The sequence below is a fragment of the Oxyura jamaicensis genome, chromosome 5 (genome assembly GCF_011077185.1).
Source record: "Oxyura jamaicensis isolate SHBP4307 breed ruddy duck chromosome 5, BPBGC_Ojam_1.0, whole genome shotgun sequence".
Classification (NCBI taxonomy): Eukaryota; Metazoa; Chordata; class Aves; order Anseriformes; family Anatidae; genus Oxyura; species Oxyura jamaicensis.
The window spans coordinates 63,968,463-63,979,756 of NC_048897.1; the positions used below are offsets into that span (position 1 = coordinate 63,968,463).

At 36.0% G+C, this 11,294-nt stretch overlaps 1 protein-coding gene across 1 annotated transcript in view; it reads left to right on the forward strand.

Moving 5' to 3' along the window:
* The window catches only part of OVCH2 (ovochymase 2), a 30,200-nt gene that overhangs the window by 18,087 nt on the left and 819 nt on the right, over positions 1-11,294 (forward strand). The window contains exons 5-16 of the mRNA XM_035328771.1: positions 589-761; positions 948-1,043; positions 1,622-1,773; positions 2,155-2,350; positions 3,520-3,543; positions 4,927-5,017; positions 5,121-5,254; positions 5,685-5,825; positions 6,830-6,960; positions 7,354-7,447; positions 8,329-8,460; positions 8,863-8,943. Of these exons, the coding sequence (XP_035184662.1) occupies positions 589-761; positions 948-1,043; positions 1,622-1,773; positions 2,155-2,350; positions 3,520-3,543; positions 4,927-5,017; positions 5,121-5,254; positions 5,685-5,825; positions 6,830-6,960; positions 7,354-7,447; positions 8,329-8,460; positions 8,863-8,943 (1,445 nt within the window). The remainder of the gene's footprint in view (positions 1-588; positions 762-947; positions 1,044-1,621; positions 1,774-2,154; positions 2,351-3,519; positions 3,544-4,926; positions 5,018-5,120; positions 5,255-5,684; positions 5,826-6,829; positions 6,961-7,353; positions 7,448-8,328; positions 8,461-8,862; positions 8,944-11,294) is intronic.

The following is an 11,294-nucleotide window of genomic DNA, read 5'->3' on the forward strand; positions in this document are numbered from 1 at the left end:
CACATCTTGATTAAATTAGCCAATAATAACTGGAGAGTTTTGATTAACTACAGAAGGACTGGCAGTACCTGAATCAGCATAAAACCTCCTGACACAAAAGTAATTCATCACATTGGTGAATAAATTTGAAATAGAATAGCAAATTCATCATGATTGTTTTGCTTATTTGTTTCCTTGCTGTACGTTTTGATTTGGTACTAGGAATCCTGAAGCAGGATTCTCTACAATTTAAGACATAAACAGAGAATGCTAGAGAAGTGGTATTATTTTATTTTTGTACTTCCCTATACTCAAATTTTCCATCCTCTGAAAATGCAGTGTGATCAAACATTTTTAAACACAAGAATAGGAGCTGGTTCTTTAGTGAACCACTTAAACACAGTCAGGAGTGTGGCAAAATGTATTTCCCTTGGTCCTTTTCTCTCTGTTTCTACTGTAGGGCTTGCATATTGACTGTGGTTCTTAAATGCTTTAAAATCTGAAGATGAAAGGTATTAAGTATCAGTAGTAATAACTTCTCTGCTTATAAACATTTTTACTTTCATTTTGAAGATTCTATAGTTGAATTTTTATTTTGCTCTTCTGCAGGAACATGCTTGAGTATTTGAATGTCACTGCAGGAGAGCATGATTTGAGGATCAGGGAGAATGGAGAGCAGACACTCCCTGTTAAATATGTCATTAAGCATCCAAACTTTGACCCCAGAAGGCCGATGAACTACGACATTGCCCTTCTGAAGCTAGATGGAGCCTTCAACTTCAGTAAGACCATAGTTAAATATGGGAAATGTGAAGAAGAAAAAGTAAGGATAAATTGTCAAATGCCTGATTAATATTTCAGACACCACAAAAATAATAAGTTTTAAAGAACTAGATGAAAAATAAAGTGCTCTTTTGTTGATGCTTTTTCAAATATTTATCAAGAAACTTCATGTCCATGTGTGACAGGTTCGTCAGTTTTGCCAGCATGTCTTCCTGATCCAGGTGAAAAGTTTGAAGCAGGATATATCTGTACTACTTGTGGCTGGGGACGTTTGAATGAGAGTAAGTCACTGGAATTGTTCTCAGCCATTCTAGTTTCATTGACACTGGCTGTGTCAGTCTTTGCTTCCTTTGTTTGTGCCAATGGGCAAGGACTTGTATAGCAACTTTGTATCTGTGTAGCAGGTAGTTATTTTCAGATGAGCAAACATTCTCTTACCATATTGTTTGGTTTCAGATATTTACTTGAAAATTATGTCTGTCCCAACATGCTGTGTTAGCTTATTTCTGAAGCTAAGAGCTTCTTTGCATATGCTATAGACAGCCGAGAAGAAATGATAAAGTAGTCCTAAGAATTGTAATCTCAAAATGGGATCTTTGCTAGCTTTTATGTCTACCTGTGAATTACCTCAAGATGGATCACTAGAGTACACGGACCCGTATTTCATGTTAGAGACACTTTGAAGTTTATTCAAGTAAAATTGCTTATGTATGTGAAGCTGGATGTTTATCAAAACATACTTGTAAACATAAAATGGCCCAGAGCACGTTTCCAGTGTGTTTTTCTTTGTGTATTAGCGGTGACATTAAGTTCATCTCTCAGCATTTCTTATGAACATTTTTTTTTTTGTGTGTTTCAGATGGAGTACTCCCTCAAGTTTTATATGAAGTAAATCTACCAATTCTGAATAGGAATGAATGTTCAAGAGCTTTGTCATCTTTAAAGAAACCCATCCAAGGTGACACTATAATGTGTGCTGGATTTCCAGATGGAGGAAAAGATGCCTGTCAGGTCAGCTGAACAGAGGGCCTTGTCTACTTACAAGTATTTCTCTGAAGCTCAAGGCTCTGTGCTCCTAAGTGAATAAATATACTGCACGTTATGATATTTGGAGTGTATTTTTTTTTGATGTGTGAATTCTTGGAAATGTTCTGCATGGAGGAATGCAATTAATTACATGATCCTATTTTAATTATTGTGTGAATTGCATGATGTCTGACAGCAATTTCACAGTGTATCCTGGTGCAGTAATGCATAGAGTTTTCTAACTTGAGAAAACTTGATAAACATTGATTAGTGAATGCTGCTAACACAGTATGGAGGAAGTTAGAAAGTTTTGCCTTGGAAGGAAGTGAGATAAAATTGATAAAATGATAAAATTGATTCTTACAGGGAGACTCAGGGGGCCCTCTTTTGTGCCGACGTAAGCACGGTGCCTGGATTCTCGCTGGTGTGATCTCCTGGGGGATGGGATGTGCTCGTGGCTGGATAGGTAATGAGAAGAAGAAATATTATGAAAGAGGATCACCAGGAATATTCACAGACCTCAGTGCGGTGCTTTCCTGGATTCAAGAAAATATGAGTGCTGGTATTAAGTCTCCACAGTAATTTCTCTCTCACTTGTGACAACTCTTCTGTCTCATAACTACATTTCATTTATCTTTTTCAAGATACAGTATTCCATGATTCCTGTCAAAGTATTATAGCTTTTGAGTAGATTATAGCTTTTTAAGTAGATGGTACTGATTGGTAATTGCCAAAACCAAATTGAGATTATTGTAAACGATTGTTTCTCTTCCACTTTGTCTTCTACCTGGAAGATATATGTATTTATTTATTATTACTTACTCATATATTACCTTTAAGGATGGTCCTTTTATCCAGCTAGCCACTTAGCCTGGTATTTTTGGTTTTAAGTGGAAATTGAATTCAACACACAGTTGAATGTGTCTGAAATTCCATGTGTATATTGGGTATTTGACTATATGGGGAAAAGTCACGCTCTCACAAGCATTCCTGCTTACTCTGCCCAAAAGGCTACATGTCCTCTGTACAGCTGAGCAGCATGAAAATTATCAATCACTTCCAAAGTCATGCAGCTGGAGATATAAATAACATTATGTCTAGGTGTTAACTTCACTCAGAGCATTAAGAGTCTGAATTAATATTTTCTTCCAGTTTGAGCTATGTTCTTTAAAAGATAAAGGAGATTGTATTAAAATGTACGTGGAGAATTGGAAAACTGAAGAGGTGTGTTTGAGAGGTTTTGTTAATCGATGGTTTAAAAAACTATGGTGAGGAAAAAAAATAACATTTTCCTAGATTCACTTGCCACTCTTTTACGCTGTTGCACTGGTGCAAATAATCTGGACTGTAACTGCTGTCAGGTTCAATGTCTGTGTCCCTGATTTGATGGGAGCAGTTGGATATCCTTCCCTGAAGTGTATCATATGTACTCAACACATATGTACGGAGTGCTGCTCAGATTGAGCAGTGGCCTATAAATGTGTGGTTAATTCTAGCAGTGGTTGCTCTAGAATTGTTTATTCTGAAATTAGCATTGCCTGAACTTGCAATTTTGTTTTAGTTCCAAGCCTAGTTTACTGTAGGTACTATGTCCCCAGGAAGCATTCAAATTTGCATCAGTGCTAGCTGTATAAACTTACAATTTCACACTGTTAAAAATAGAGTGTATGTTGTGAATACAAAACTACAGTAATATATTCTTCTTTTTTCACCCCCTTCCTCCCTTATTAGACCTGAAAATGAGAAGTTCTACACGTGAGTACAGTATTTTTTCAGAATCTTTTATCTCTTTTAGAGCATAACCAGCCTTCTCCCTGAATAGTCTGATATATAATCCATGAAGGAAGAAACATTTATAGCATGACTCATCAATGCACTTTAAAATGCATACTTTAAAAATACACTTTTTTCTTCTGGCTTGGTAAGAGAAAAAAAAACACTTATGTAGGATACTACTTACGTGCTGAATACTTCAAAAAGGAATTTTCCTTAAGACAGCTACTTCTGAAAAGCAATATTTTTATTGAAATGTAATTAGGATTTATGGGAAAAATATAGAACAGAGCCTGAAGCAATGCAAGAAATCCAGTTAGTGAGGTTGATTCTGTATGTATAATATTTTCTAAACAGAAAGTATGAGATAAATTGATAGTACTTCTGAGCAGTTTATGATGAATCTACTTGTCTGATGTCCGTTTCTGTGAATTAAATGTATAAAACAAAATAAAAACTAAAAATAACTAAAACCAACATATATGAATATAATTAGTTTTACAATTGAAGTTTTATTTTGATTGTCATGTTTATGTTCTTTTCGGGCATTGTTCAACTAGATACAAGTTCACATAAGCATAATAGTAACTCCTGTGAACTAGATCTTAGAATTTCAGTTTTTACTATCTAGAAATTTCTCAGATGACAAATAAGCTTAGGCACGCAGTCAGTTTGCATAGACTTGTTTAGACCAATGAGCATTGGGTCTATGTGCTATCTTTGTCTCTTTGAAAATTTTTACTGGTCTTCCTAGGACAATTTAGGTAAGATAATCTTTAAAATATGACTTTTTTTTTTTTTTCCTGTAAATTGTTGATAAATGTCTTACTAGCTTACCTTGGTAAGGAGAAAGAAAGGCAAGAGGAGGCAATTTTTGTAAGTAGTTGTAGTTTTTAGCAGCTGTCTCGACAGAAAAGCTTTTGCTTCTTCCAATACCATGTTGTACTGTTACAGAAGTATCCTACTGTAATATAGCTAAGAACACTATTCAAAATGGACAGCAATGAATACTTATGTCTTGTGATATGCATTTTTTGTCCCTGAAAAATACTTTTACCAAAATCTTAATTTAGCAAATAGTTTATTCAAGGTAAAAAGCAAGCACTACCATTTTTTACAGTAAAATATGATAGGGCACTGGCAGTGCTTGGTTTTTGCCTCCAAATTCCGTGCTTTAAAAATGGCTTGCTTTAATTTTAAATAAAAGAGAGAAGACAGGAAAGACCCAGCATCATTCTGCCATCAGTAACGATGTACTGCTGAGCAGTCTTGAGTCTCACAATGTTCTCTAAATATTTGAGCTCTTTGTTGTAACAGATGATTGCAAGTGCATTCTTCTTATTTTGTTTTTACTCTGCAATGCAGCGTTTTGTGATGTTCAGGATGGCAAACTGCCAAACAGTGAAGGAGAATTACATTTTCCTGGAAGTCTCAAACAGTTCTATCAAAACCACCAGTGAGTAGACAATACAGAAACCTTGTCCAGAAACTCTTCCTGGTACCTGTGTGGTTGTTTTTTATTGTAGTTTTTGTCAGCAGGAACAAATCTATCATTCCAGATTGTGTGTATGGACTCTACTTGTACCAGAAGGAAATCATATATTGCTTCGTTTTTCCCACTTTGATTTAGAGCCAGAAACACTTTGTGACTATGATTCTTTATCAGTCTATTCAAAAGACAACAGACTTATTGGTGAGTTGCTGTCCCCTTGTTCTGTTAATCTGTTATAAATAATATATATAAATAATCTATTGTTATATCCTTTCATTCTACAGGCAATTAAACGTAGAGAGAACATTGCAGTTGATGATGTTTTACTCATGTTTTCATAATGAACACATTGTGACATGATCTAAACTAAACGATGAGAGATTGTGAGGGGAAAAGAATGGAAGAATACCTGTTAGGGAGCTGTGTCAGCATATGAATTGATGGTGTCAGGGATTTTCAATTTTTAATATTTTAATTCTATTTTTAATATTTTTATTTTCTTTTATTTGGGCTAATGGATTAATAGTGAATAGAGGGGATTGGATAAATGGTACCAAAAAATGGTACGTCAAAGCTTTCTTAAGTGACTGAAGACTTTGAACTGTGATTACTCTTTGATAACTTGTTTCAGGGAAATTCTGTGGAGGAGATCTTCCACTACCCGTTTTGATTGGCTCCAATAGTATAAGGCTGAAATTTGTTTCTGACAGCAAGGATTATGGAACTGGTTTTTCCATGATGTACAAAGCTCTTACACCAGATACACTTCCTAGTAAGTCTAAGTCTAGTAATGTACCTGTCTGTGCTCTTGGGTGGTGGCCTGAAAAAAATAAACTGGAGGAGAACATAAATCAGGGGGAGTTCCTATGACTTTTTCTAAGTGGATGGTGTAGTGAACAAGGTAAGTGTGCTTAGGCAGCTGTGTGACATTGCTGAAAAACTGGGATGTCAGAAAGAGATAGGATAGATGCTGTTAAGAAAAGCCCTTATGTTACTTTGCCTTTTCTCCATCCAATTCATGTAAGATTTCATTCCATTCCCTACTTCCAGAATATTCTAAAACTTAGTAAAATTAGTTAAAAATGAAGCAAATTTCCAGATGAAAGGTGCTTTGCTAGTTCCAAGCGTGCTTTCCTGTAGGGGCCCTGAGGGAGGCAGTTAATGCTTAGGTATATGTGGAGAAAAATTGCTTTCAGGTTTGTTTTGTAGAACAGTTTACCATTGCTAGGGAGCAGGTGCAAGGGTCATCAACTGAGTCTAGACAACCCCAGTAAAGACCTGTTTGTTTTTACAGTTTTTTCCAACCAGTTCCTTTCCTTTGTGTAGCATAAGGGCTCCTTTGTGGAGTGTATAGGGAGAAATCCCCTGTGAGAGGCCTTGCCACTGCATAGCAAGAATTGGGAAGACACATCCAATGGTTGTGTTTTATATCTGCACTTTCACTGCTAAAGCTGGCAAATGTTCTTCTGACATGCCTGTGTCCCTCTCTCCCCACAGAGAGCAGTGCACACAAGCACCTCAGTCTGCAGTGCACTGCCTGTAGCAAAGGGGGAGTGCTGTTGTCATGGTTGAATCTCTGTTCCACCTGGGAACAGATGAAAAAATTTCTTTGTGTGTTTTTTCACGCAGAAGAATTTAGCTTGGTGCTCCTTTTCTGTTTTATTTCTCAGTTGTGTGAAAGCGCCATGAAAAGTTTTCCGGATTTTATTTTATTTTTTTTTTTTTTGCAAGTGATTTAAGCAGTACCTCCATTTTTATTTTTCTCTGGATTTCCAGATTCTGGCTGTGAGTCCATAGCTGTCCTTTTTGAAGAAGGAGTGTTACAAAGTATGCACTATCCAGAACAGTACAGTAATCTGGCAGATTGTCAGTGGATTATTTGTGCACCAGAAGACCATGTAATCAAGGTATAATATGAGTGCTTCTTGTGTCTACAGAATGGAAGTGAGTACCATTTAGTTGACACTAAAGTGTGCAGATAAGGACAAACAAGATCTAGCAGCATAAGCTTGAATAATGCTGCTGGATACAGTTAAGAGAAATTGCTTTCCGTCCCAAAAGCCAGATAGGTTTTGATTTCTCCTTTAGGTTAATAGTAAAATAGGATTTTCTGGTTTATCATGTGTCAATTTATTTTGACACATTTTTCTATCAAATTTAATATGACGTGTCACTTGTGAGAGGTCTGAATGCCACAGAAACCAGACCCTAAAAGAATCTTTGAGACTATTAAAGACATTATTGTAGATAATTGAATTTTAATTTGTGAATTTAACTTTTTTTTTTTTTTTAATGTAAAGCTTACATACAAATTTTTTGAAGTAGAAGAGAGTGAAGATTGCTCTTATGATGCTGTGACTGTATATGAAGATGTGGGAAAAGAGGAGGAAATTGGTTTGGCTTTTGATTTTCAACATATTTTGGGGATGAACTCTTAGTCCTATGAATTTCAGTAGCCCTGTTTCACAGCGTAAAATCAAGTTCAACATTAGAATCTCAGGTGATGTTGAAGGTACCAGTGTGAGTACCTTGAAAATACTTACATGTATTGGTTCTTCTGTTCCACTTGTTGAGGCAAAAAGACATCTAATAACTATTTGGTGTTTTTAAGTTCTATATGGAATGCAATCTGAATTCATGTAAACAAAGAGAATTTAAGACACTAACTTGTTTTTATAGCAATTATGTTGGCCAGATCAGGAACAGAAAGCAACCCACGGGTTTCAGAGTCCAGTTTTTCTTCACTCCAAATGTGCATTCATGTTATTCATACCACCCTGCTGGAGATTCCCCTGGCTTATATCAAAAGAAAGGAAGACCTGTGCTAATCAAATCTTTTCAACACTATTTGATGCTGTTGCTTAGATTAGCACTGGCAGATGTTAGTGCTGAAACAGCAATAAGGAAACCAATTTTCCAGTGTGTTCTATATGTAATGGCAACCTAAGAGCATGAGTGCTGCAAAATTATCTTCCACAATAATGCGTGATTCTTCTTGTTCTTATGAGATAATTACTGAACAGACTGACAGGATTAATAGAATTGTCCTTCAGCATCAATCTGGTTATCTATTTCTCTCTTATGCATAGTTCTCTTCATTATTACCTAATTATAGGTAATTATTAGGCAATTATTATTAGGTAATAATTATTACCTAATTATAGGTAATTATTATTATTACCTATGTAGCAGCTGGAATGCACAGACTGTTGAAAGAGATAAAGATGAAAAACTACCTTCTAATCTGTTGTGAACTTTTGCTTTCTGATCTTTAGCTAAGTCTTGTGGATTTGACCTACCAGCACCTGTTTTAAGCTCCTCTGCTCTGATGCTTGTTGTCTTTCATTCTGATGAAACAGAGACCTTTGGAGGATTCAAAGCTACAATCTCTTTTGTTCATGTAACAGGTAATAAAAATAACTGGGGAGACTGCCTCTTTGGGGCAGCACAAAGGGCTCTGCGCTGAATCTGGATATTCAGAATGATTTTGTTCTAGGAGATTTTCACATAATACATAGTTTCAATGAAAAATATTATGAACCTATTGAGACATTGAACAAAGGACTTACTGAGCAGGTAAAGAGAAACAATGGATCTCCCCCAAACCTCAGTGTTTTTTTTTTTGTGTAAAAGTATTTTGGTACATTTTAAATGATACTTTAGTACCATGTGAAGATGTAATAACACTGGCTCCTGCTGTAGAAATCTATTCCTTCTACAGAAATGATAATAGGGAAATAAAAATAATTTTGAAATAAAAGTATCATTCAAGACAACACACTAACGCATTTGCTATTTTCATTTGCTAGATTTAGATACTTTGAATTCAACTAGTGAAGAAGTTTTTGAAGATATGGATACGACTGTAGAAGAGATACAGGTTACAACAGGTATGTCAACCTGAGTTATGTTTTCTTCATGGGAATGTGGAGTACCGTTAGGACTTAAATGGTGTTTTCTCCAAATATTTAATGGCTGCAATCTGAGTTGTCCCAAGATTTTTCATTAAGATGTGCTTAGGAAATAAAAAGATGAATAGTAACCATTCTATGTTTTAGCTTTTGAAGAATAGAAGGCATATTATGCTTGTTTCCTTCATTTTCTTAAGTCACTTACAGCAATACATTGACATTTTTACAGCCTGTCAGTCAGTTTACACCCTGCTTTTTGGAAAACAATTGCAAAGAGTACAGGGTTGTTGAAACTAATAACCAGGGTTCTAGAACTTCCTTTTTTTTTTTTTTTTTTTTTTTTTTTTAACCTCTAGTAGTCTATGGAGAATGGAATGTGTCCATATTTGTTGTAGGTCTGAGGCTAAAGCCTTTGAAGTGGCATAGGATCTGAGAATCCTCTCATAAGCGGTTGCTCTCACCTTGGTGAAGCTCAGTTTTTGCAAAGATCATCTCCTCGTGGTATCTCTAAACATGCAGATGATTTGTAATGAGAAATTTTGAAAGATGTAGCAAAAAAGTATTGGGAGGGGAGCCTAAGAAGTTGAGGGGTAGTTCTTAAATGGGCTGCTCTTTACTTTACCAATCTTAACTTCTAAATACTTCTTGAGACGTTTGTCTTTTCTGTTCCAGATGATATTTGTGGAGTGCCTTCAAATCAGCCCAGGTTCATCTTCAGTAGGATAATTGGAGGTGAAGAAGCAGTACCACACTCATGGCCTTGGCAGGTCAGCATACAAATTTCAAACGAGCATATCTGTGGAGGAGCTGTCCTTGCCAAAGAATGGGTTGTCACAGCTGCTCATTGCTTTAATTCTAAGTAAGTACCCTGGGATGAACCCTTTGCTGTGAATGTCTGCAATTGCACAGTACATCTCTGCAGTGTGGTGGTCCTGCCTAGGGAGGGTGGCATGGTTTTGGTTACTACCTACTTGCAACTCAGTCAGGATTCTTTTTCTCTACACACATGTATTAGCGTTACAGTGGCTACTTAGGAAGCAGCCTCATTCTGTAGCCTTGGTTTTCTTTCAGATCTGTTTACAGAAGAGATGACAAGACACTCTCATCTTGTCATCCATTGCCTATTCTCAGGCAATTTCTCTCTGGGTCATCTGAAGAGCATAATTTCCTCTAGGTAGAATCAACCTATCAAAAAGTTTCAAAATTACTAAATGTATATAGACTTTAAGAGGACATAAAGGAAGTTTTTGTGCACAGAGTTGGTGCCATTCCCTTATTAAGAAGCTATTGATCTGTTGAATCAGATTACATGGATGTCTTTCTGCTTTTATTGACAGAAGCCAAGAGGGCAGTCTGTGAGACTTTCAGACTCTTTAAAATACTTTATAAAATGTACTTTAAATTAATCTACTTGGGATTCATTTGAATCAAACAGCCAGGTTTGGGATGAATAATTAAACTCCACATACCTTCGGTCTTGGGTCATTAAAATATTTTATAAAAATCCTCCCAAGATGGCTGATAATTAGATATTCTGGACCAATTTTTAAATAAAGTAGTAATTACTTGAAAATGAGAGGAAGCTTTCAAAAGCCGAGAATGACAAAGATGCCTAGATATGTATATTTGCTATTGGACTCTGAAATGAAAATGCTGTTTTGAATTTTGGGCTTTGGCTTTTAAGTTTCTAAATATTAGTTTGCAAAGTTTTATGTCTGGAGCATTGTTGCACTGTGTTGAAAGTACTGCTCTAAGAGCCACAATAAGGAGGGCTTTTCTGTCACACATTGCAATCACATCAGAATTTGTGTACATGGCTTAAAGTGATTTCATCAGGGAGTTATGACAGGTTTTCAAGGAGGTGGGAGGATTTGGTTAAGATAACAGAGGATAAAATGAAATGTATCTGTTACATTTATTCATATCATCTGATGAGTTGTTTTGATTTATAGGTTACCCATTTTTTCATTAAGATAGGGACCAGTGCCATCCCTGGATGGTATTGACCATGCAGGCCTTGAGTCCTGCAGCAGATACCCTTAGTCTTTATAAAACTTATCTTTGTGTTAGTTCACTATGTGTTTGAGATATGTCATGGCCTCAACATGAGATTGTTTCATGCTCCCTTGAAGTCAACGGGAAGATTTCCATAGATTTGTATGGTAGTGTGGTCCTCAGGTGATGTTGATCCAGGAATATGGAGGGCTCTAGTATTTTTGGGTGGGGGGAGGTTATAAGATTCTCAAGTTTTATGAATGCTGTTATACCAGCCTGAGAACATGCTTTTTTTTTTTTTTTTTTTTTTTTTTTTTTTTTTTTTTTTTTTTTTT